At 40.2% G+C, this 27,730-nt stretch overlaps 1 protein-coding gene across 8 annotated transcripts in view; it reads left to right on the forward strand.

The window, feature by feature from the left end:
- TMEM241 (transmembrane protein 241) overlaps window positions 1-27,730 on the forward strand; it is a 177,373-nt gene that overhangs the window by 58,953 nt on the left and 90,690 nt on the right. For all 8 annotated transcript variants that reach the window (XR_012221269.1, XR_012221268.1, XM_073550836.1 and 5 more), the window contains 3 exons: window positions 13,353-13,401; window positions 16,551-16,596; window positions 21,666-21,701. Coding sequence is in view for 6 of the 8 variants with exons in the window: in XM_073550836.1 (XP_073406937.1) it covers window positions 13,353-13,401; window positions 16,551-16,596; window positions 21,666-21,701 (131 nt within the window). In the remaining 2 variants the exon portion in view is untranslated. The remainder of the gene's footprint in view (window positions 1-13,352; window positions 13,402-16,550; window positions 16,597-21,665; window positions 21,702-27,730) is intronic.

Genomic DNA, 27,730 nt, shown 5'->3' on the forward strand with positions numbered 1-27,730 from the left:
AAATTTTCCAAATAAATATTTATGTAAAAGAAAAGATAAATCTACACATGTTTGGTATCACCACGTCCGTAACGACGCGCTCTATAATACTGTCCCACTGGTTAATCCCTTCAGTGAACACCATAAACGAGGCAAAAACCAATGTTTTATAATCATACCGCCAAACAAAAAGTGGAATAACACGCGATCAAAAAGACTGATATAAATAAACATGGCACCATTGAAAACTTCATCTTGTCCCACAAAAAACAAGCCCCCATACAACGTCATCAGCGAAAAAATAAAACCGTTACAGCTGTCAGAATAAAGCGATGCAAAAATAATTTTTTCTATAAAATAGATTTTATTGTGTAAAAATGCCAAAGCATAAAAAAATGATATAAGTGAGGTATCGCTGTAATCGTAGTGACCCAAAGAATAAAACTGCTTTATCAATTTCACCACACACGGAACGGTATAAACCCCCCCCCCCCAAAAAAAAATAAAAAAAAAAATGCCGATTTTTGTTCATTCTGCCTCCCAAAAATCATAATAAAAGCGATCAAAAAATGTCATGTGCCCGAAAATGGTACCAATAAAAACATCAACTCGTCCCGCAAAATACAAGACCTCACATGACATTGTGGGCCAAAATATGGAGAAATTATAGCTCTCAAAGTGTGGTGATGCAAAACCTATTTTTTTGCAATATAAAGCTTCTTTTAGCATGTGACAGCTAGTAAATCAACCCCCCCCCCCCTTATCACCCCCTTAGTTAGGGAAAAATAATAAAAGAAAAAAAAATATTTATTTCCATTTTCCCGTTAGGGTTGGGATTAGGGTTAGAGGTGGGTTGGAGTTAGAATTGGGAGCTTTCCACTGTTTAGGCACATCAGGGGCTCTCCAAACACGACATGGCATCCGCTAATTTTTCCAGCATGTTTTACATTCAAAAAGTCAAATAGCGCTCCTTCCCTTCCGAGCTGTGCTGTGTGCCCAAACAGTAGATTTCCCCCACATATGGGGTATCGGCATGCTCAGGAGAAACCGCACAACAAAATGTATGGTCAATTTTCTCCTGTAATTATTTTTTTTTTTTTTTACTTTCGCAACGTTAAGTCTAAATAAACATTTTTGTGAAAGAAAAGTAAATGTTTGTTTATTTTTTTCCTTCCACATTCCAAAAATTCCTGTGAAGCACCTGAAGGTTTAATAAACTTCTTGAATGTGGTTTTGAACACCTTCAGGGGTGCAGTTTTTAGAATGGTGTCACTTTTAGCCATTTTCTGTCATATAGGCCCCTCAAAGTCACCAAGTGTGAGGTGGTCCCTAGAAAAAAAAGGTTTTGCAAAGTTTGTTGTAAAAATGAGAAATCGCTGGTCAACTTTTAACCCTTATAACTTCCTAATAAAAAAATTGTTTCCAAAATTGTGCTGATGTAAAGCAGACATGTTGGAAATGTTATTTATTAACTACTTTGTGTGATATGACTCTCTAATTTAAGGGCATAGAAACTAAAAGTTTGAAAATTGTGAAATTTTTCGCCACATTTGTTCTTTCACAAATAAACACGAGTCATATCGAAAAAATTTTACCACTAAAGTGAAGTACAATATGTCATGAGAAAACAATGTCAGAATCACCGGGATCCATTGAAGCGTTTCAGAGTTATGACCTCATAAAGTAACAGTGGTCAGAATTGTAAAAATTGGCCTGGTCAGGAAGGTGAAAACAGGCTTCGGGGTGAAGGGGTTAAGGTCAGGGGATTGGATTGGCCACTCCGTAATTTCAATTTTGTTGGACTGGAGTTAAGATATTGCTTGATCACTGGTGCGTTTAGGGTCATTGTCTTGCTGAAACGCCCATTACAAGGGCATAACCTCTTCAGCTTAAGGCAACATGAGCTCTTCAAGTATTTTAATATATGCAAACTGGTCCATGATCCCTGGTAGGCGGTAAATAGGTCCGGCACCATAGTAAGAGAAACATGCCCATATCATGATGCTTGCACCACCATGCTCCACTGTCTTCAGAGTGTACTGTGGCTTGTATGCAGAGTTTGGGGGTCATCTGACGAGCTGTGGCCCTTGGACCCAAAAAGAACAATTTTACTTTCATCAGTCCACAAAATGTTCCTCCATTTCCCTTTAGGCCAGTTGATGTGTTCTTTGGCAAATTGTGTCCACTTCAGTACATGTCGTTTTTCGTTTTTTTTTTTTTTAGCAGTGTAACATTTTGGGGACTTCTTGCTAATTAGATTAGCTTCACACAGGCGTCTTCTAAGGCCGGAGTCAGACACAACGTATAAAAATACGGTCCATATTTTACCGTCTTAATAGGCAGAAATGTTCCCTGAACAGTGATCCGTATGTCATCCGTTGGCAAGGCTAGGATGCGTATTTTGCGCATGTAAGCATCCGTATGCCGAGACTTTCTCGCCGGCTTGCAAAATGGACATATAATGGATCCCAATGACAGGTTAAAACACAAACAAAAGAATATATATTAATAATAATAATATATGATATATGTATGTGTGTCATTGAGACACGTGTGTGTGTGTGTAGATAGATTTATATTTCCTAGAGTTCTACATAGCATAATAGCCGCTAAATCCATTGCCGGTTTCTGTAAAATCATTACAAAACCCGACATGAAATGACACATGGTTTACATGCAGAAAACCATTTCATTTAGTTTTTTATGTCTTTGACTAATAATTATATTAGGGTATGTGTGTAAAATTTTGGACATGTAGGTGTTAATTTAATGGGTAAGTTCGTTGAAAAAAATTGCGTGGGCTCCCGCGGTAATTTCTCTGCCAGAGAGGGAAAGCCAGTGAGCGAGGGCAGATATTAATAGCCTAGAGAGGGACCATTGTTTTTGCCCCCAGCCACCCCAGAAAAGGCACATCTATAAGATGCGTCTTTTCTGGCACTTGGCCTCTCTATTCCCATTTCCTTTAGCGTTGGCTCATGGGTTAGTAATGGGTTAATGTCACCTTGCTATTGAAAGGTGACATTAAGCCGAGTTAATAATGGAGAGGTGTCAATAAGACGCCTATCCATTATTAATCTTATAGTAGTAAAGGGTTAAAAAAGGCGCACACACATTAATTAGAAATTATTTTAATTAATCATAGTTTTTGACCAAATTTATTATTCTGCTAATCCAACAGAATCCCTTGTTGTCCTGTAAAAAGACAAAAAATAAAAAAACAACAATATCCATACCTCTCTGCCTTTCAGTCAGGTCCCCCACTGCAATGCATCACAAGGGGTTAACTAGTTTACAACAGGGACCGGTGCCAATGCTACCAGCCCCACTATAAACCAGTGCAGAATGAATGAAATCATGTCTGCGCAGGTGCCCCAGCTGACCGGGGATGATTTAGTAAGCGTGAGAAAGTTTCTGAACTTTTTCCCACGCTGTCAGTTCACCTCCGGTCAGCTGGGGACTCCGCGTAGCCTCAGTGACGTCAGCGGTAATCAGTAATACGCTGACAATCGCAGCATGCTGCAATTTTCTCAGCCCGTATAATACAGCCGAGAAAAAAATCGGCTGATGGGATCTGCCCCATAGATTAACATTGGTCCGAGTGCAATGTGTTGTTTTTGCGCATAGCACTCATCCGTATTTCTTGCTAGTGTGACTCCGGCCTAACTGTCACAGTACTCACCGGTGAGTTGGGACTGTCTTTGATCATCCTGGAGCTGATCATTGGCTGAGCCTTTGCCATTCTGGCTATTCTTCCAGCCATTCAAATGGTAGTCTTCCGTTTTCTTCCACGTCTCTCTGGTTTGTTTTTCCATTTTAAAGAATTGGAGATTGTTTTAGCTGAAAAGCTGCACTTCTTTGAAAGTTGATTGGAGAGGGTAAAACGTATAATCAAATTGCGCTATTCTTCTGAACAATGTCTCTATCAACCCATATTTCTTAGGCTTTCAAGGAGAAATGCATGTACAACTTCACCCTCAAATAATGGCCACCTGATTCACATCTGTTTCTTCACATAATGATTGACCTCACTGATTGACCTCCACACTGCTATTATTTTTAACCCCCCTTTTCAATTAATTAATCTAATACACAGACTTAAAAACCTGCAGATCATGAATGCGGAGTCTGGTGGTTTTCTTAGAATCTACTGCACCAAATGGTAAATTGTCTGACGTGATGATATAATTTATACCAAAAACCGTGATTAATCTGGTTGGTTATAATGGACTGCTATTTTGAACACTACTGATAGGGAATTTAGATTGAGCCCCTATGGGGACAGCAGTGATGATGTCTGTAAAGCGTTGTGGCATGTGATGGCACTGTATAAGCAAAGAATAATAAATAAATTAAATGTTTGTGCTTTGTATGCAAAACTGATGGCATACGGACAGCACATGGACTAATGCAAGTCACTGTGGTAGCTTACATGCGTGTATTGATATGCGGTTGTTATCCGAGTATCCTGGGCGTGCTCGGATAATATGTCTTTGTCCCTGCGGCTGCATGGTTTGCACCTGTTAGGCTAATTTCACATTAGCGTTTTGCGCAGCGCATCGTGCGCAATAGAAACGCATGCAAAAACGCATCATGCGTTTTTGCATGCGTTTGCGGTTTTATGCGCATGCGTTTTAACCAGTTTCTAGCCATGCTTACTCTTAAAATGCATGCAAACGCATGTCCATGCGCACTCCTGCGTTCCCATAGACTGTAATGCGTTTTTTTACGCTTTCCATGCGCATGCGAACGCATGCGTTTTTTTACGCCGTTGGACGGACCCAAAAAGGCAACAGGTTGCATCTGGCATGTCTAGACGCACACCTGAAAAAACCGCATGCGCATGATAACGCAGCCGAACGCGTGCAAACGCAAGACCACGCGCACACCATGTTAAACATAGGTACGCATGCGCAAAAAAACGCTAATGTGAAACCAGCCTTAGATACTGCTTTGATGGATATAGAACGAATGATTTTTCCCATGCTGGTGTGTATCAGGTCTAAGGCCTAGGAGTCCCAGCAGATAGTCGCCCACTGATCTTACATTTGCCAACTATTCAGTGGATCGGTAATACATGTTATTTACTTAAAAGGAATGTATTTTTAGAAAATGACCTTTTGTTTAAATTGGGTTTTAGTGTAAAAAAAAAAAAAAAAAATCCTGTTCCTAATTACAGAGAAAAAACCCAAGTGCAATGTTCACATTCCTTACTGCTTTACAAAGCCTAATATTAGATTTTTGTGCCTGTTGGGCACAGGGAGCAGTAGACTGACTCAGAATTGTCTTGAGGTATTTTGAGCAGAGGTCATTGTGAAGGGAGGGGGAGGAGGTGAGCTGTGACATCACCTACTGTAAATGGTGCATCCAAGGGCTTAATTATACATAGTGCAGAGGTTGCCTTTCACACCTGGCCACTGGAGTCTAGGAAAGCCCAAAAGGTCCCTTTGGGCCATATGAGAAGACTAATATTAACCCCTTAGTGACCGGGCCACACTTTTTAAATCTGAAGCATCACTTTTTGTGGTAATAACTCTGGAACGTTTCAACATATCCCATTGGTTTGGAGTTTATTTTTTCATGACTAACTATACTTTATGATCATGTTAAATTTAGGTCATATGTTTTGAAATAAATTGCAATTGTGCAAACTTTCATTATCCCTTTAATCAAGATGGTCATACCATAGCAAAACATTAATAAATAACATTTCCCTCATATCTTCTTTACATCGGGACCATTTGTAAAATGTTGTTTTACTTTGTTAGCATTTTAGGAGGTTTAGGGTATGTGCACACGTTACGGATTGCTGTGGGGTTTTTTTTCCGCGCAGAATCCGCAGGTAAAATGACCTGCGTTTTACCTGTGGATTTAGTGTGGATTTCCTACAGATTTTGTGGGGATTTCGCCTGCGTTTTTACACCTGTGGATTCCTATAATGGAATCGGTGTAAAAACGCTGTGGAATCCGCACAAAGAATTGACATGCTGTGGAAAATTGCTGCGTTTCTGCGTGGAATTTTCCACAGCATGTGCACAGCGGTTTTTGTTTTCCATAGGTTTACATGGTACTGTACACCGCATGGAAAACTGCTGCGGATCCACAGGGCCAAATCTGCAACGTGTGCACATACCCTTAAAAATGTAGCAGTAATTTTTCCTTTTTCCAAGGAAATTTACAAAAACCCCGCAAAAGTGATACCATTTTAAAAACCACACCCTGCAATATATCCAAAACTGTTGTCAGGTAGTTTATTTACCCTTCAGGTGCTTTTCAGGAATTAATACAAAGTGGCATGATAGGAATAAGTGTATTTTACCACCTAAGGCTATGTGCACATGTAGTTTTAGGTCCTGCGGATTTTTCCACGTGGATTTGGAAAAATCCGCAGGTAAGTTCTCAGGTCAAAAGACCTGCGGTTTAGCCCTGCGGTTTAGCCCTGCGGTTTAGCCCTGCGGTTTCACACCTCTACAATGGAGAAGGTGTGAAACTGCAGCGGAATCCGCATGAAGAATTGAACCCGCCGCAAATCCGCGCGGAAAAATCCGCTGCATGTGCACAGCGTTTTTCAGTTTACCATTGAAATCAATGGTACTGTACAATGCAGCTAAATCTGCTGCGGATCCGCAGCATAATCCGCACCGTGGGCACATGGCCTAAATGTCGCTAACTTCTGAACAGGTTGCTATAGCCGGCAGACTAAGACCGTTATTTGGTCATGAATTACCATGGCAAACATCAGGACCACACAATCATGATCTCAGGGTGCTGATGGGGATAAAGAGGGAGCCCCTTCACTCCGCAGCCCATTTTGTGTTTGTTTTTTCCTCCCCTTCTTCCCAAATATGTTTTTTATTTTTTTTCTAATTGTTTTATTTTGAATGGGGGTTGATTTGAACTTTTTGTATTTATCTTTTTAATATTTTTATTTTTTTTACCTTTTACATTTGCTTCAATAGTAGTCTCCATGGGAGACTAGAAGTTGCGATCATCCGATCACCTGTGCTACATAGATCAGGGGTGTAGCCCTGCTCTATGTAGCTGAAATGATCAATTGCGGCGAGCGCTGATGGCTGGGCGGTGCTCATGGCAATGACAACCACAGGGGTCTGCTGCAGACCCCGAGTTCTCATGCCAACCATCAGTGACCCACGGTCATGTGACACGGGCGCCAATAGGCGGGATTAGTGACGCACTTCCGGTGAGATACATTAAATGCTGCTGTCAGAGATTGACAGCGACATTGAACAAATTAACAGCAGCGGGTGGATCGCGATTCCACCCCCACCTGTTAGGGGCACATGTCAACTGTTCAAATCAGCTGACATGTGACAGGAAAGATGTGGGCTCATCGCCAGAGCCCACATCAAAGGGGGAGACATGACATTAACCCCTTCACTACATGCATCGTACATGTACATTTAACCATTTATACGATGTAATCACTATTGACAGCACCATCTAAAGGCCCCATCACACAGTGAGATCGCCAGCGAGATTGCTGATTTTGTGAAGCCACAGCGATATCGCTATGTGTGTGACATGGATCAGCGACCGGCCCCCCTGCCAGGTATCGTGCTCGAACGTCCTGGGACATTTTTTGATCGTTGGTCTTCCGCTGGCCAGCGCGCATCGCTGCGTGTGACAGTGAGAGACCCAACAATCAGCGACGCTGGGAGCTGGTTTCCAAGGTAAACAGCGGGTATCTAAGAGCCGCGCGGCTCTTGAATACCCGCTGTTTACCTTGGAAACCAGCTTACTCGCTGGTCCTGATCGCTGGTGAGTGTCTATGTGATAGCTAACTATGTCCCAGTGATCCCATCCACGTCGGATCGTTGGTGGGATCGCTGGGACATTGAAGCGTTTAATGGGGCCTTTAGGGGTTAAACAGATATGGACGGTGCCAATGGAATGGCTAATGCCGCAAGTTGTCAGCTATAGTGTACAGCTGACAGCTGCTGGATTGTCACCTGTATAGGGATGCTAGTCTTACATCTCAGGTCAGTAAAAAGACGTATTGGCGGTCATTAAGGGAATAAAGACCCATTATAATTAGGCACCCAGTTGAAGATTTTTCAGTGGTGCCTACATGCTTCAAGTTTCACCACTCTACATCCTCTGTTATCTATATAGGTAGTTATCTTTAATTGTGATCATGTCTGTGATGATAATGAGACTTGTAAAGTCATCTGAACGAAGCAGGAAATATTAAAATAGCAAGAGTTTTTATTTTGTATAGTTAATTGTATGGAAAATTGAGCAACAGACAAAATTGGGAAATAGATTTAAGATAAAAAAACTTGATATTTAATTTTTGGTCACACATTCCCTCTATATACCAATGTAATATACAGAATTGGCAATGTTTAATACATAAAGCTGAGGTCTGCAACCTAATGTAGCTCAAAATCTTATCTTCCTATCCTTACCTTAGGGTTGATAAAGAACACGAGGAAAGGCAAGAAATCAGTGCCGCCTGCCAGTTTCTCCAATGCTGCACATTCATGTCAATAATATTTTTTTAACTGTTTTATAGTTTTATGCTGAAAAAGAGAATGGACCGGACTTCCAAAAACCACACATTGATCTGGTGTCTCACAGCGCCCATGCTGCAAGACTGAGTCCCCATGACTCCAGGCCGCCCCCCCCCCCACTGCTGCATTGTCACTGCAGCAGTGGATGGCGCACAACGCACTAAGAACCTCATGTTTAGTTATATTTTTGCCTGGCGGCATTAGATCAATGTATGACTTTTTTTTTTTTTTTTTTGGAGGTGCGGTCCATGCTCTTTGTCAGCATGTTTTTTGCTCCAGTCTAAATTCTGGTTATAGGAAATCCCCAGATTGCACTTGTGCCTGCCTCCTTTCACTTGTGTTCCATCTTTCCAAGTGAGTTTGTGTTAGTAATGAATAAGCAGAGGACCAGCAATATGTTTTTCTCCACAGCAGTAAAACATTTTGTTTCACATCTGTTCATTGAAACCAGAAATGGAGGCAGAGTGTTTGCCTGGCAAGCCGTATGAAGTGGCAATTAGCCAAGCTGCATGTTGTACTGCAGGGAATTCTTCATATGAAACTGTACAAACTGGCTTCTGCTAAATTACCAGGTTTATTTTGTGCTTTACATCAATGTGGAGAGCACCACGTGGATTTTTAGTAATTAAGCAACAATTTAACACTGCAGTGTCTAAAAGTTTACCCGAATACAGATTTCTTGTCTGTAATTTCCATAAACCTCATGGTGAGTAGTAATAGCAGGTGATAAATAACTGTATGAATCTGGTTAAATCAACATGTCGGTAACGAGGGGTTATGTTCTGGGTTGTTTTAATATAGGAAACAAATCTTTTGATTTAAGAAAGTTCTCTGAAATCGGCAAATGTGTGCTGACCAAGCTGGCCACACACTAAACTGCATATTCCAGTCCTTTCTCTCTACTTAAACTGATCTGAAACCAGATGTCACAATACAAACTGTATACATAGTAAATGGATCTCTAAGACCTGATGCGACTGATGTAGATACTTAAATCAATTTGAGACTGGCTGTATAATCCTGATATTAAAGCCAGGATTTTACTACCCCATTTGAGCATAATGTAGAGCATAGACCACCATTCCAGCAATGTATCACTGACTGATCTGCTTGCTTTCATTTTTATAAAAAAAAATAAAAAAATCTGTATTCTTCTGCAGATCTAGCAGTGCTCTGAATGCGGAGCTCTGTATATTTAGGCTGTGTTCACACACAGCGTTTTTTTTCGCATGCTCATTAATTTCGCGGAAAATTCCGCATTTCTAGCTATTTTTTGTGTGTCTGGGGACGCGCGGAAAAAATCACGGCAAAAACGCGCAAGGAAGGTGCCCGATTTTTATGCAGAAATTTTCTGCATACGTGTGCACATTGCCTTACAGTGCACACCAGGGGTGCACAACTTCAGTCATCAAGGACCACAATCAGAGCATATTTTCAGGATTTCCTTACTATTGCACACGTGTTGGAATCCTCACCTGTGCAGGTGATTTAATTATCACCTGTGCAATAGTGAGGAAATCCTAAAAGCATGCACTGTTGGTGGCCCTTGATGACTGAAGTTGTGCACCCCTGGTGTGCACAGAAAGCTGCCAATCAGTCGTGCAGTCAGGCTCATACAGATCTCGTGAACATGGAATACTACCTGACAGCAGGTTTACTAGTGTATCCTATTTGTACTGTGAGATGTGGAGACCAATCTTCTTTAAGGCTACATAAAATATTATTGACCCTTTTGCCAAGGTGGAGTGTATTCTTCTCAAGAATTTGATAGCTTAGAGGCCGCGCTTCCCTATGTAGATCCATTGTTCAGTGTCTTTAGAGGTTCAGACTTTAGATGTATACTGTCACACCATGCCATGCTACAGCATAAACGGAGATAGTGATGACGCCTTTGAGTTTGTCGGCACAAGTTTTATGTAACGTTCACATAATGTATCGTTTATGAAATGTTCACGATATGTGACGTATATTCACGTCATATGTCTTGTCTCCGACACTAAGCCCACATCTTTTTCTTCGCATGACCGCTGATTTAATAAGCGGTCATGTGCCTTTTACAGCCACGGCTGAATCTGAGCTCCACCCGCGCCTGTTAACCAGTTAAATCCTGCTATCAGTAACTCATCGCAAGGTGTCGATGGGTTGTCATGACAGCCAGGGGCCTGTAGAAGATCTCCGTGCCTGTCATTCCAATACTCCTGTGAACGCCGGCATGTTGCTGGCGTTCATAGGAGATTGTGATTTCTACTATACATAGCAGTGCTATGTATATCACAGGCGATCAGACGATCGCAGCTTCAAGTCTCCTAAAGGGACTATTTTTAAATTTAAAAAAACAAAAACAAAAAAAAAAACGCTCAAATTGCCTCCCTTTTGCCCCACTGAAAATAAAACAATACTCATTCGGTATTGGTGTTCAGAAATGTCCAATGTATGAAAATATAAAATAAATTAATCATATTGGTAAACAGCGTAACGAGAGAAAAAAAGAAACACCAGAATTCTGTTTTTTGGCCACCACAACATTGCAATAAAATACAATAAAAAGCAATTAAAACATCATATCTACCCCAAAATGCTATCAATAAAAATGTTTGCTCAAGGCACAAAAAAGTAAGCTATCACCCAGATCCCGAAAAATGGAAATGTCTTGGAAAATGGTGACAAAAGGAAAAAACAAATGTATACATATTTTGGTCTGTTTATTTATTTATTTTTGATCACTTAAAAAAAGAACTCTACATGTTTGGTATGTACTGACTTGGGGAATGATAATGGCAGGTCAGTTTAACCATTTAGTGAACAGGGTAAATAGCCCTCACATGGCCACATTGACACAAATATAAAAAAAAAAAGCGATGGCTCTTGGAAGAAGGGTAGGAAAAAAACAAAACTGAAATAACAAAAGAATATGGCCATTAAATTCAGTCAGCAATTGGATTGTGGTACTCCTTATGATAACATGTGTTTACAGACGAACAGCTTACACATATAATTTAGCGCACCCTGTCTAGCATCTGTTTATTATACTAAGACAGCGGTGATGTATTCCTAACCCACAATCTGATGTCAGGTTATTTGGCGCAAAGTCTTTTGTTTTCTTGTGTATATGTAAAACAAATTTTATATACAGTGCCTACAAGTAGTATTCAACCCCCTGCAGATTTAGCAGGTTTACACATTCGGAATTAACTTGGCATTGTGACATTTGGACTGTAGATCAGCCTGGAAGTGTGAAATGCACTGCAGCAAAAAAGAATGTTATTTCTTTGTTTAATTTTTTTTTAAATTGTGAAAAGTTTATTCAGAGGGTCATTTATTATTCAACCCCTCAAACCACCAGAATTCTGTTTGGTTCCCCTAAAGTATTAAGAAGTATTTCAGGCACAAAGAACAATGAGCTTCACATGTTTGGATTAATTATCTCTTTTTCCAGCCTTTTCTGACTATTTAAGACCCTCCCCAAACTTGTGAACAGCACTCATACATGATCAACATGGGAAAGACAAAGGAGCATTCCAAGGCCATCAGAGACAAGATCGTGGAGGGTCACAAGGCTGGCAAGGGGTACAAAACCCTTTCCAAGGAGTTGGGCCTACCTGTCTCCACTGTTGGGAGCATCATCCGGAAGTGGAAGGCTTATGGAACTACTGTTAGCCTTCCACGGCCTGGACAGCCTTTGAAAGTTTCCTCCCGTGCCGAGGCCAGGCTTGTCCGAAGAGTCAAGGCTAACCCAAGGACAACAAGGAAGGAGCTCCGGGAAGATCTCATGGCAGTGGGGACATTGGTTTCAGTCAATACCATAAGTAACGTACTCCACCGCAATGGTCTCCGTTCCAGACGAGCCCGTAAGGTACCTTTACTTTCAAAGCGTCATGTCAAGGCTCGTCTACAGTTTGCTCATGATCACTTGGAGGACTCTGAGACAAACTGGTTCAAGGTTCTCTGGTCTGATGAGACCAAGATCGAGATCTTTGGTGCCAACCACACACGTGACGTTTGGAGACTGGATGGCACTGCATACGACCCCAAGAATACCATCCCTACAGTCAAGCATGGTGGTGGCAGCATCATGCTGTGGGGCTGTTTCTCAGCCAAGGGGCCTGGCCATCTGGTCCGCATCCATGGGAAGATGGATAGCACGGCCTACCTGGAGATTTTGGCCAAGAACCTCCGCTCCTCCATCAAGGATCTTAAGATGGGGCGTCATTTCATCTTCCAACAAGACAACGACCCAAAGCACACAGCCAAGAAAACCAAGGCCTGGTTCAAGAGGCAAAAAATCAAGGTGTTGGAGTGGCCTAGTCAGTCTCCTGACCTTAACCCAATTGAAAACTTGTGGAAGGAGCTCAAGATTAAAGTCCACATGAGACACCCAAAGAACCTAGATAACTTGGAGAAGATCTGCATGGAGGAGTGGGCCAAGATAACTCCAGAGACCTGTGCCGGCCTGATCAGGTCTTATAAAAGACGATTATTAGCTGTAATTGCAAACAAGGGTTATTCCACAAAATATTAAACCTAGGGGTTGAATAATAATTGACCCACACTTTTATGTTTAAAATTTATTAAAATTTAACTGAGCAACATAACTTTTTGGTTTGTAAGATTTATGCATCTGTTAATAAATCCTGCTCTTGTGTGAAGTTTGAAGGCTCTAACTTATTTGCATCTTATCAAACCTGCTAAATCTGCAGGGGGTTGAATACTACTTGTAGGCTCTGTATATATATATATATATATATATATATATATATATATATATATATATATATATATATACACACAGTGTATATTTATACAAACTTGAGTGTAATATATAATTTCTATCTTTTTCTGTAGTTTGATGTAGATGGTTATTTCTGGGCTATCATTCACCTGGTTTGCTCAGGTAAGTCAGTATAATCAGGGTAGTTTTACATATATTTTTTTTTTTTTTTAAATAAACTTAAAGGAACCTTGGTATGTTTGATAATCCTATTAACCTACAGATACAGGACAAATCTGCAGATTTAGGGCCTGTGCACACTTTGCGAATTTTTTTTTGTTTTTTTTGTTTGCATCTTTTGTTGCAATTTTCTATTTCTGCACAGATTTGTCACAATACCTGAATGGCAGCAAAGTGAAAAATCTCATGCAGAGTTTGCTTATTTTTGACCTGCATATTTTTTTCTGATTTTAAATCTGCAGGATTTCAATTATTTCAGTATTTTTACTGCAGATTTCACCTATACTAATGAGTGGGGAAAATGCATAAAAAAGGCACCTATTTTACACGCTTTTTCCTGCCTAGAGATGCAGACATTTCTGCACCAACAACTTCATGTGTGCACATACCTTAGGATGGGGTCATACTTGCGAGTGCAATGCGAGAAACTTGCGTATCAATACCCGGCACGGCCGCTGTCACTTGGATCGGAGCGTTCAACTTCACAGAAATCCGGTCCTGAATGCCGGGTATTGAGGCGAGAGACTCACGCAAGTTTCTCGCATTGCACTCGCAAGTGTGACCCTGGCCTTATGGTGTTAAAACTCTGCCAAGCCGCTGTGCTGAAAGTGCATTATCTGGGGAAAAAAATGAACTTTTTTCCTTCCAAGAGCCGCCAGCTTTCTCCCGCACAGGTGCGCCAGCACGGCTGCAGTCACATCTCCCTGCACCCTATATCTGCAGGTTAATGGCATTAGCCGAAGTGACAGGTTTCTTCTAAAGTTGTCAGAAAATTAAAACAGCAGGTAAAATGGAAAAAGAATCATTCACTTAAATACCTACTGATGCCAGACAGATCCTTTTTTATCCTGTTTACCATCTATAAGGCCTCATTCAGACTTCCATGTTTTTTTTTTTTTTATTTACATACAAAAAAAACAGTCCATGTTTCATTGTTTTTGATCATCACTGTTTTTTGTTTTTCATCACTGGTTGGTCAGTGTGTCCGTTTTTCCCATAATTGTTTCATCAGTGATATTCATGCATGAAAATATAAATGACAGCTTCTACCATCCACAATATTAATCACGGACTGCACACTGATGTCATTCGTACGCAGTCTGTGATCTTCACAGATCCTTAGGGCTCGCTTCAGCGCTGCATTCATGCCAGAATTGTGGCGTAAAAGCTTTGAAACGTTGCAATATTTTGACACATTTCAGAGTAAAGCCAAAACTTTGAAACTTTTGGCGTTTTTACCACAGTTACTTCCAGCTCCAACAAAATGGGCTGAGCTAGGGTGGGGTAGGTCTCCACAGGTCATCTAATTTGAGTTCCTACTCCAGAAATCTCACTTCAGTACCTGACTGGAGTGAGGTTTCTGTCATGACACATGGACACGCAAGCCACACATCAGATGCTCCACATTAAGAGGTATGAACCTCCTTCATGAATCTGAGACATTTGACTCAATTATGCCCCTTCATAACACCGTCCTTGAGGAATGTGGCCCATAGACCCTTATAGGTAAATTTCATCCTTGATGCAGATCAAATATGGACATGTTTCCGTAATGAACAGCCTCACAGACTGCAGTGGGCACGTGTTCTGTATGTGAAAAGCACAGAACACATGCGTGACTTACAGATTTATGAATGAGGCCTACAATCCTGCTCAGTATTGGTGGCACCCATGAAGCGTAAGTACATAATGTGGAATATCTCCTGGGGAAAAAAAACAAATCAAGTGAAAGTTTGTTGTTTTTTTTTTGTATAGAGCACTCTTGTTGAATATGAAAGTGAAAATGATAAACAATAACTTGAAACAAAAAAAAAAAATAGAAAAACCACAGTCCTTCTGGGAAAATGTTCTATGGACAGATGAAGCAAAAATAGAGCTTTTTGGCAATGCAAAGCAAGAAAAAACACCCTACCAACAGTTAAGCATGGTGGAGGATCCATAATATAGTGGGGTTGCTTTGCTGTCTGGTACTGGAGGCCTTGACCCATATCATAGGAATAATGAAATCAGAGAATTATTGCGTTTTTAGAGCAAAACTTGTGAGAAAACTTTGAGTCGAAGATCATGAGTCCTCCCCAGAAGGATAATGACCCAGAGCAATGCATCCAAAAGTACACAGGAATGGTTGAAAAAAGAAAAAAATAAATTGTTTTAAAATGGCCAGCGACGAGTCCTGACCTCCCATCCCATTGAAAATCTTTGGGGTGAGTTGAAATCTGCCATTGCAAAAAAAGAACTCTGCAAACATTCCATTCAAAAACCTGAACACACTGCAAAGGAAAAGTGGGAGAAAATACCAACTACTTTGGATAACTAATTAAAAAATCCTGAGACTATAACTGTTACATTTCCCATTTATTTCTGAAGATATTATACAGTCTATGAAAAAAATTAAGCAAACCTCAAACACTTGCCCCACGCTCATCATACCCCACCATTATCATAGCCAAAGTGCTCCAAATGCTTTAGAGACGACGCAAATATTTTCCCGCACTTTTTACCAAATGTTTCCAATTTTAGAAAATTTTGCTTACGTTTTCAATCACGAATCCGAATATGCCATAACTGTACCGCTTTTATGTTCGGCGATCGCTTTTTGAACAAATTTGCTCATCACTATTGACGTCAGGAGTTTGTAAGTTCTCCTCGTGTTTGCGTGGGTTTCCTCCGGGTTCTCCGGTTTCCTCCCACGTTCCAAAGACATACTGATGGGGAATGTAGATTGTGAGCCCAAATAGGGACAGTGCTAATGATGTATGTAAAGCGCCATGGAATTAATGGCGCTATGTGAGTAAAATCAATAAGGGTGCCAATAATGGTGAGCAGCGCTGTAAGTGTTTGAATAAAGCTGCAAGCCTTCTCAATGATGTGATCTCTACATTCTGTCTAGTAGCACATTCCCCTTTAAACTTCAGTTGCCTTTTCCTCAGGCTCGGCAGAGTATCTTGATTTCACTGTGAGATAATTCTGCTGTTATATATGAAAGCATGGCAATTCAATTATTCACGTCCTAACGAATTAAAGTGTATATGGGACTAATAGGTTGTATACATTTTCATCATTTCTACTCGTCTATCATTTCCTATTATCAGGATGTTACAAAGTTTTCCAGAAGTCTCATAAGTCCAGTTTACTAAGGTGAGTGCTCGGCTTTATTTCATTACACATATATAATGATCTGACAAATATCCAGAAACATTGGAAAAGGGAGAGATTTAGTGTGTGCTGACACAGTGGAGGCACTGAGGAGTTTCTGGGTGTAAAATCCAGGTCTCATTGCAGTAGAGCAAAGCATCATCCCAGACATTACTGCAGTGTGGTAATTCCTCTTTGGTTATTTATTTTTATTTTTATTTTTTAGTGCCTGTTCCGCAGAAAGTCTGCTGCCTATTACAGTACCCGTGGTGCTCATGTGATTGTACAAGATCTTACACAAACTGCAGAGAAAATCAGCAGCAGAATTGAGCACCTATGTGGATATAATATGATCAACCTACCTGGCTTTGCTGAAAATGTCACTTTTTGCTGCAGGATTAAAACTACAGAATTAAAGAGAACCTGTCATCAGGGTCGTGCATATTAAATTAAAACTATGCCCATAATGGCGCTGTTATACTGATGTAATACATACATTCAGTGAAGAAATCCACAGCCTGGTTGTTTTAAAATCCTCATTAAGGTACTGTCACACTTAGCGATATCGCTAGCAATATCGCTATAACTTGCGACATTATAGCGATATTGCTAGCGATATCGCTATGTCTGATACTTACCTCCGACCCGCTCCCCCGCTGGTTATCGCTGATCGCACGAGAACGTCCAGGACTGTTTCTCGTCGTCAGCTTCCTGCGGTGCTTCCTGTGGAGAGACGAGCGTGGAGCCGGGCGGGAGGACGCAGGATCGCCTGGTGTGACAGGTAAGTAGCGACCCCCGTCCCCAGCGATGTCGCTGGTGAGATCTGCCTGTGTGGCAGTGGCAGCTCACTAGCGACCACTTAGCGATGTACCAGCGATCCTGACCACGTCATATCGCTAGTCGGGATCGCTGGTGCATCGCTAAGTGTGACAGTACCTTTAGAGGTTTTGGTCTTCGTGCATCGGGGCGGGACTGACTGTATGGTCTTCAGCTCTGCAACATCCCCTCCGCAGCCTCAGGTGTCTTTCATCATCTTATTTAAATTTTGTGCCTGCGCCGTCCTAGCCATGGGCTGCACTTGCGCAGATTGATCTCCTGACAGTCTTCAGGAATAGTGACAGCACTACCCACGGGCCCGCACTGATGCACAGAGACCCAAACTACCGTACTTCACTGAATGTATGTATTAAATCAGTACAACTGCGTCATTATGGGCATAGCTTTAGTTTAATATGTACGACCCTACGGACTGCTTCTCTTTTAACAGTGGAAATATCCCATGTGGACATATTCTACAGCGCAGCAAGTGAAATCTTCAGGCATGTCACCATGTCATGATTTTTTTTGCATGGAGGGTTTTATTGTTCGGTTACATTAACTCTTTAAGGTCATAAATTGTTTTTGCATGTTCATTGTTTCCACCCCTTTTTACAAGGGGTGGAAAAATTCAAAGTTGGGTGAAATTGCAAAAAAATAAAAATGCAATTCTGCCATTTGTTTTTTGGGTTTTGTTTTCCACCGCGTTCCTTGTGTGGTAAACATGACCTGGTAGTATGATTCTCTAAAATTTTGCAACTTTTGAAGTAATTTTTGGGAGAATTCTGGTGAAATTGTTTTAAAGCACCATTTCAATGTTTGTTTGTTTTTTTTCTTCTCCATTTCTTGATTAACTCTTTAAATGTAAAACCCCTGCCCCCAGTCATATACTCGCAGTCCAACATCTTCACTGTATTTTAGCACCGTCCAGGTCCCGCAGCGCCATCTTGTGAGCGCAGCTTCTGACTGTCTCGAATTCAGAAGCTTACGTCACAAGCTCTCAGTGCAAGTCTATGAGAGCCGGAACAAGGCTCTCAGACTTGTACTGAAAAATGACCTCCGCGCCACTCCGTAAAACACTGGAGCAGTCGACAGGTCACTTTTCGTAGGAGATTAGCTGGAGCAACGCTGGAAAACTATTAAGGCGATGGTAGAGAAATATGAGACAGGGGGCAAGAGAAATTCATTTAAAGCACCACTCCAGTAGTGCAATAAAAAAAAATCTGGAGTGGTGGTTTAATGAATCAGGATCAAAGTCTAATATATTTTACTCATTTTGTTTTATTTTGTAATCTGTTTCTACTTTTAGGGCTTGTGTGAAAATCTGATGTAGCTTTAGGTTAAATTGATGCCGAAAAATGGAACATTCTGAAGGGTTCACAAACTTTCAAGTAACGCTATATACGTCAGATGCCAAGAAGAGTTTAAAATGCACTAGACTTATAAACTGTACATGACACTGCTGGTGTCAAGTAGGCAACCAACAAGACATATTCCTCTGAAAGATGTGCTCATTTATTATACTGTGGCACAATTGGGATGCATTTGAATCATACAATCATAGAATCATAGAATCGTAGAGTTGGAAGGGACCTCCTGGGCCATCTGGTCCAACCCTCTGCTAAAAGCAGGATTCGCTAAATCATCCCAGTCAGATGTCTGTCCAGCCTCTGTTTGAAGACTTCCATTGAAGGAGAACTCACCACTTCTCGTGGCAGCCTGTTCCACTCATTGATCACTCTAACTGTCAAAAAGTTTTTTCTAATATCTAATCTCTGTCTCCTCCCATTCAGTTTCATCCCATTGCTTCTAGTCTTTCCTTGTGCAAATGAGAATAAAGTTGATCCTTCTACAATGTGACAGCCCTTTAGATATTTGTAGACAGCTATTAAGTCTCCTCTCAGTCTTCTCTTTTGCAAACTAAACATTCCCAAATCCTGCAACCTTTCCTCATAAGACAGGGTTTGCAGACCGGTCACCATTCTGGTCGCTCTTTTCTGAACTTGCTCCAGTTTGTTGATTTCTTTTTTAAAATGTGGTGCCCAAAACTGGACACAATATTCCAGATGAGGTCTGACCAAAGAGGAGTAGAGGGAAATAATGACTTCACGTGATCTAGACTGTATGCTTCTGTTAATACATCCTAGAATTGCATTTGCCTTTTTTTGCTGCTGCATCACACTGTTGACTCATATTCAGTCTGTGATCTATTAGTATACCCAAGTCTTTTTCACATGTGCTGTCACTTAGCCCTATTCCTCCCATTCTGTATATGCTTTTTTCATTTTTATTGCCCAGATGTAGTACTTTGCATTTCTCCCTGTTAAAAACCATTCTGTTAGTTGCTGCCCACTTCTCCAGTTTATTTAAATCTTTTTGAATCCTCTCTCTTCTCTAGTATTAGCTATCCCTCCTAGCTTTGTGTCATCAGCAAATTTAATCAGTTTACCCTCAATTCCTTCATCTAAATCGTTGATAAAGATGTTGAACAATACAAGGCCCAGGACAGAGCCCTGTGGTACCCCACTTGAGACATTCTTCCAACTGGATGTGCAGCCATTTACGACCACTCTTTGGGTCCGATCACTAAGCCAGTTATGAATCCACCTAACAGTTGCCTTGTCCATTCCATACTTAGTCATTTTTTCAATAAGGATTGTATGAGAGACTTTGTCAAATGCTTTGCTGAAGTCAAGATATACTATATCTACAGCATTTCCTTGATCCACCCAATCAGTGATACCGTCATAGAAGGAAATTAAGTTAGTCTGACATGACTTATTAGTTACAAACCCATGCTGACTCTGTTTAATCACTTCATTATTATCCAGGTATTGACATACATGTTTAATAATTTGTTCAAAGATCTTTCCTGGTATAGAAGTCAGACTCACTGGCCTATAGTTGCCTGGGTCCACCTTCTTCCCCTTTTTGAAGATAGGAACAACATTTGCTCTTCTCCAGTCTTCTGGCACTTCTCCTGTTCTCCAAGAATTTTCAAAGATTATGGAGAGGGGTTCAAAAATTTCTTCTGCTATCTCCTTCAGTACTCTGGGGTGTAATTCATCTGGACCTGGAGACTTGAATTCATTTAGGTTACCTAAGTGTTTCCTCACTATCTTTCTGTTTATAGATATCCTGGATTCTTCTATTCCCTTAATAGGACAGTGAAGAACAGTTGATGTTACATTTCCTTTCTGAGAGAAAACAGATGCAAAATAGGAATTTAAAAGTTCAGCCTTCTCAACATCCTGTCTTACCATTTCATCATTTTCATCCTGTAAAAATCCTATAGCATCTTTGACTTTTCTTTTACTTTTGACATATCCCCAAAATCCTTTATTATTGCTTTTGACATCTCTTGCAAGCCTCAATTCATTTTCAGCTTTAGATAATCTGATTTGTGCCCTGCAGGTTCTGCAGACAGCATTATATTCTTCTTTAGATATGCCTCCCTCTTTCCATTTTATAAACATTTTTTTCTTCCTTTTTAGCATGTGCTTAAGTTCTGTGTTCATCCATCCTGGTTTCCTTAAATGCTTCCTATTCTTCCCTCTTTTTGGAATTGTTAACAACTGTGCTTTTGAGAATTTCATTTTTCAAGATTTCCCATCCTTCCTGGACATTTTTGTCTTTAAGGATATTCAGCCATTGAATCCCTCCAATTCTCTTTCTGAATCCCTTAAAATCTGCCTTTCTGAAATCTAACCTTGACGTCTGAGTCTTCACAGGTCTTCCGCCTCTAGTTATCCAAAATTCTAAATTAGCATGATCGCTACCTCCTAGGGTCCCAGCCACTTTTACCTCCTCAAGCAGTTCCCCTTGTTTTCTCCCCTACCTTTTGGAAGATAAAGTTGTCAGCAAGAGAGGATAAGAATTTCCTTGACCTGTTAGTTTTGCCTGAGAGAGATTCCCAACAAATGTCTGGATAGTTGAAATCTCCCATGACCACTATGTCATATTTTTTGAGAACTTGGCCATTTGATGCATAAAGAGTTCATCCATATCTTCAGCTTGCACAGGCGGCCTATAGTAAATGCCTACAATGGTGTCCTTTCCATTGTTCTGTCCTTGTATTCTTACCCAAACAGTTTCCACAGAACTCCCAGTCTCTGAAACTTCAATCTCTGTGCATTTGTTATTTTATGCTTTCCTGGTTTAGTTTGTCTGTTGGAATCTAGTACCGTAATAATTAATTTGCCACTAAAGGTTACGTGGAACAGCACTTTGATTAAGTCTTGCTTTTCTCTTTACAGTGACCTCGATCAGCAATATATAAACTATTTCTTCAGGTATGGATGTTATTTCTCTAGTACTGATATCGTGTAAGTGCTTACTGTAATATTCTATACCCGTGCCAAGTCACCAGAGCGAATAAATACAAGTGAATTGTGTGTTTACCGTACTTTCCTAACTCTGTACTATAGCAGCTCCAATTCAATCTGGGGACTTTAGGCCCCAGAGCAATCTATCAAACTCCAACATAAATTATTTTAGCAATGATTTGTGAGACTCCATATCCTTATGATAACACTCCTGTTCCAGCGCACATACACAGGAAGTGCTGACTTGCAGGACGTAAACCATTAATAACTTGACACAGGAATGAGATTTGATTTATTTAATTTTTCTAAACATACTAGAAAAGTATTATTGTACGTCTTGTGTCTTTTTTTCTTTTTGCTTATATGTAGTACACACTATGGCCTACCTGTATCACATCATTTTTTTCTCTACAGCAACAAAAATGTGTTTTTGAAACCATGCGGTTTAAATGGGAGCGCATAAGTCAATTGTACAAGCTAATAAAATATGTAAATTGTATCTGCATAAATTATAAATTCTGCTTTCTTTGCTTCTCCCCTCTCCCTTGACTCCTGAACTCGCATCCATTCTGGGGGGGGGAGAAAGGAAAAAAAACTGGAATTCTCCTCTGGAATTCCTGCCTGAGGAGGTGGTGATGGCGTACTCCGTCAAGGGGTTCAAGAGAGGCCTGGATGTCTTCCTGGAGCGTAACGATATTGTATCTTACAGTGATTAGGTTCTTTAGAAGGATGTAGATCTGGGGATTTATTCTGACTGAATATAGGTTGAACTGGATGGACTAATGTCTTTTTTCAGCCTTTCTAACTATGTTACTATGTATGTCATGTTACTATGTTACATCCACTCTGGGGGGGGGGGGGATAAAATCAACACATATCCATCTTTGTCAATGCAAGACTGACTGCCAACACAATGAGGCTAAACCTCCTATTTTTATGGGAAGACGACGAGGGAGAAACAGATTGTGCTGAGCTTTCTAACAAGTCTTTTAACTCATCCCAGGTCTGAATTCATATTTTACAATGCTCAATGATTCTACATAATTTCCTTTAACCCTTTAGTGACAGGCAATTTTGTCTGTAATGACACAGCACAATTTTTTAAATCTGAGCAGTGTCGATTTATGTGGTAATAACTCTGGAACGCTTCAACATATACCAGTGATTCTGAGACAGTTTTTCTCATGACACGCATTTTATGTAAGTGGTAAATTTAGGTTGATTATGTTTTGCGTTTATTTGTGAAAATATGGGATTTTTTCCCCAAAATTTTTGAAAAAGTAGCAATTTTCAAACTGAAAATTTTTATATCCTTAAACCAGTTAGACATGCTGTACAAAATAATTTAGTATCATTTCCCATATGTCTACTTTACACCAGCATAATTTTTTGTTTCGTTTTTTAAAAAAATGTACAAAACCTTTTGTTTAAGGAACTTTTTGGATGCAATTTGCAAATTAAATTTCCCAGAGGAGCATTGCACAGCAAATAAGTCTCCTTACCTTGACAAGCCAGAGCTGGTATGTCACTCTCCACAAGGAGAAACCTTACCACTTAGACCTCAGTCCAGAGCCTCTCGCCTAGCCAAATCAGTTCTTGTACTTTGCACTGACGAGGGCCAATAGCCCGAAACACCGTGTCTGCAAATTGAGATTCTGATTTGAGTTTTATCCTAAGGCTGGAGTCACACACAGCCATTAAAAATTCGGACCGATTTTTACGGTACGAAATCGCACAAAGGTTTCTTGTCCAGGGATCCGTCTGTCATCCCATTTTCCGGCGATGAACCGATTTTATTCGCATCTAAGCATCAAATTGACATCCCATGCCAATGCCTGATGCCCTTTCCTGTTGACCTGGAGAAGTCTTGTGATTTAATCGCAAGTCACACGTGTGGTGCGTTCCATAGACTTGCATTGTCGAATCCGATCCGAAAATCGGTGACAATCGCAGCATGCTGCGATTGTCTCGGTCCGAGGAACGGATCAGATAAAAAAACGCATGATGGGAGCAGCACCATAGAATAACATTGGGACGAATGGAATGCGATTTTTTTTTTTTTTTTTTTTTTTTTTTTTTTTTTTTTTTTTTTTTTTTCCCCCCCGCATTGCATTCGTCCGATTTAATCGCTAGAGTGACTCCGGCCTAAGTCATATTACAAGACTCGTTAAAGGGTCCATTGTGACTTGTAGGATCGCTACTACCAACAGGTGGCGCTATAGAGTTCAAGTCCTCTTTCTCTCTCTGAAGAGGCAATTTGCATATTAAATTTCCCAGAGGAGCATTGCACGGCGAATAAGCCTCCTTACCTTGACAAGTCAGAGCTGATCTGTCACTCTCCACAAGGAGAAATCTTACACCTTAAACCTGGATTTAAATGGACTTTTATGGGCTTATATATTGGAACATCCCCAAAAGTGATTCAGTTTTAAAAATCGCACCCCTCAAATACTTCAAAACCATTGTTAGGAAATTTGATAACTCTTCAGGTTCTACACAGGAATTAATGTAAAGTGGAATGAAAAAAACAAAGTTGCTTTAGCTCTAAATTTTTAACTTTTACAAAGGATAGCATGATAAAATGGACAGTTAATTCTGAATATGCGGAGACCCCACATGTGATTGGCAACCTAAGTTTGGACAGCGCTTGGAAGAAAAGGCGCACCCTTCGAATTTTGTAAAAACAAATTTGGTTGAGATAGATTGCGGGCACCATGTCACATTTGCATGACCCTTTAGGCACTCAAACAGCAGAAAACCCCCACCACTGACCCCATTTTGGGGACTATGCCCCTCGAGGATTTTATTCAAAGTTATAGTGCACATTTTGATCCTACAGGTACTATACAGAATTTGATAACATTTAGGTTTTCATATTGAAAAAGTTTAAATTTTTTTTAATTAAAATGTTGCTTCAGCCCTAATTTTTTTACTTTTGAAAGAGAGGTAACATGCACAAATAGACCCTGCAGTTTGTTACCAACTTTCTTCTGAGCGTGGCGATACCCCACATGGAATCAAAAAGTTTTGTTTGGAAACACTGCAGGGCTCGGAAGCGAAGGAGCTACATTTGCTATTTGCAATGGCCCCTTATATGTCAAAACAGCAGAACGCTCCCCACCCCCATAAGTGACCCAATTTTGAAAACCTTTTTTCCACTAAAATATGGTTTTATCACTAAATGCATAATTTACACGTGGGGTAATTGAAGAAAAAGACCCTATAATTTGTTATGGATTTTCTCCCGAACACAATTCATGTGGTCAAAAAATACTGTTTGGCCACATGACAGAACTCTGAAAACGAAGAGCGCCATCTAGATTTTGAAACTGTGTATTGCATTTACAGAGCCCCTGATGTGCAAAAAAACAAACACCCACAAGTAATCCCATTTGGTAAACTTTCATTACATTATATATTGGCCTCAAAGTTTTAATTCACACATGGGGTAATTAAGAGAGAATCCACAGGACAAATTGTTATGCAGTTTTTATCAAATGTGGTTTATGCAGGCTTGTTTCCCTGCACATTAAACTTTCATGTGGTCTATGGTCATAAACTGCAAATAGGAGCTGAAAAAAGACAGTTAAAAACTTTGTGGTTAAACCATCAGAACTGTGCTCGCTGACATATTCTCAGTTAACCCATTCTACAGGTAGTAATAAATAGTGCAGGACACAGGCTATCCAAGGCTAATTGGTTAAATTTCTAATGAAATACATTTAATTTGATTTTTTTGCCAAAAGTACATGCGTTTATGTAAGGAAAAAAAGTCCCAAAATAAGGACCGCACCACAATATTCGGTTGATACTGTATATCTTTAATGCAGTGTGTTTTAGTATCAATATTCTGTAAACAGTGTGATTCTTCACGTCCTACTGTTCATGATTTCATGTACTTGCTGTTGCTTTTTTAGTAGTACTAGATTTCTAAATACCCAGAGGGAAATACTTTCTAGAAAATTTTGATGTGACCTTTCGTAAATGTTTTCTCTTGGTTTCCGGTCTCTGCCTAAATGGCTGCCCTTGCCCTCATGAAAAATTTAATTATGAGGTGATAGCGCGGCGGTTGAATCATTTTGCAGAGATTTACTGTTAATAGATGACGGACTGTGTGATTTCTTCAAGCCACAGGAATGTGGTAGGATTATAATAAGGAAAAAGTTCAGCGTCTCCAACAGGATCTCGTGTTCAGAATCTTTTTTTTTTTTTTTTTTAACCCCTTCATGACCCAGCCTATTTTGACCTTAATGACCTGGCCATTTTTTGCAATTCTGACCAATGTCCCTTTATGAGGTAATAACTCAGGAACGCTTCAACGCATCCTAGCGATTCCGAGATTGTTTTTTCGTGACATATTGGGCTTCATGATAGTGGTATATTTAGGTCAATAATTTTTGCGTTTATTTGTGGAAAAAAATGGAAATTTGGCAAAAATTTTGAAAATTTTGCAATTTTCAAATTTTGAATTTTTATTCTGTTAAACCAGAGAGTTATGTGACACAAAATAGTTAATAAATAACATTTCCCACATGTCTACTTTACATCAGCACAATTTTGGAAACAACATTTTTTTTCGTTAGGAAGTTATAAGGGTTAAAAGTTGACCAGCAATTTCTTATTTTTACAACAAAATTTACAAAACCATTTTTTTTAGGGACCACCTCACATTTGAAGTCACTTTGAGGGGTCTATATGGCAGAAAATACCCAAAAGTGTCACCATTCTAAAAACTGCACCCCTCAAGCTACTCAAAACTATATTCAAGAAGATTATTAACCCTTCAGGTGCTTCACAGGAACTAAAGCAACATGGAATGAAAAAATGGACATTTTAATTTTTCCAACCAAAATTTTATTTTAGCATCATTTTTTTCATTTTCACATGGGTAACAGGATAAAATGTATCCTAAAATTTGTTGGGCAATTTCTCCTGAGTACACTGATACCTCATATGTGGTCATAAACCACTGTTTGGGCGCACGGCAGGGCTCAGAAGGCAAGGAGCGCCATTTTACTTTTTGAATGTAAAATATGCTTGAATGTTTAGCGGTTGCCATGTCTTGTTTTAAGAGTACCTGTGTGCCTAAACATTGGAGCTCCCCCACAAGTGAGCCCATTTTGGAAACTAGACCCTCCAAAGAACTTATCTAGTTGCATAGTATGCACTTTGAACCCCCAGGTGCTTCACAAATTGATCTGTAAAAAAAAAAAAGTACTTTTTTTTTCACAAAAATTTTATTTGGCCTCAGTTTTTTCATTTTCACATGAGCAACAGGATAAAATGGATCCTAAAATTTGTTGGGCAATTTCTCCTGAGTACATCAATATCTCATATGTGGTCATAAACCACTGTTTGGGCGCACCGCAAGGCCCGGAAGGGAAGGAGCGCCATGTGACTTTTTGATTGGAAAATTAGCTCCAATCGTTAGCGGACACCATGTCGCATTTGGAGAGCCCCTGTGTGCCTAAACATTGGAGCTCCCCCACAAGTGACCCCATTTTGGAAACTAGACCCCCGAAGGAACTTATCTAGATGTGTGGTGAGCACTTTGAACCCCCAAGTGCTTCACAGAAGTTTATAACGCAGAGCAGTGAAAATAAAAAAATATTTTTTTTTCCTCAAAAATGATTTTTTAGCCCGCTATTTTTTATTTTCCCAAGGGTAACAGGATAAATTGGACCCCAAAAGTTGTTGTCCAGTTTGTCCTGAGTACACTGGTACCCCATATGTGGGGGAAAACCACTGTTTGAGCGCACGGCATGACTCAGAAGGGAAGGAGCGTCATTTGACTTTTTGAATGGAAAATTAGCTCCAATCGTTAGCGGACACCATGTTGTGTTTGCAGAGCCCCTGTGTGCGTAAACTTTGGAGCTCCCCCACAAATGACCCCATTTTGGAAACTAGACCCCCTAAGGAACTTATCTAGATGCATAGTGAGCACTTTGAACCCCCAGGTGCTACACAGAAGTTTATAACGCAGAGCCGTTAAAATA

This window comes from Dendrobates tinctorius, unplaced genomic scaffold, assembly GCF_039654945.1.
Source record: "Dendrobates tinctorius isolate UK_male_01 unplaced genomic scaffold, ASM3965494v1 ptg000171l, whole genome shotgun sequence".
In the NCBI taxonomy this organism is placed as follows: domain Eukaryota; kingdom Metazoa; phylum Chordata; class Amphibia; order Anura; family Dendrobatidae; genus Dendrobates; species Dendrobates tinctorius.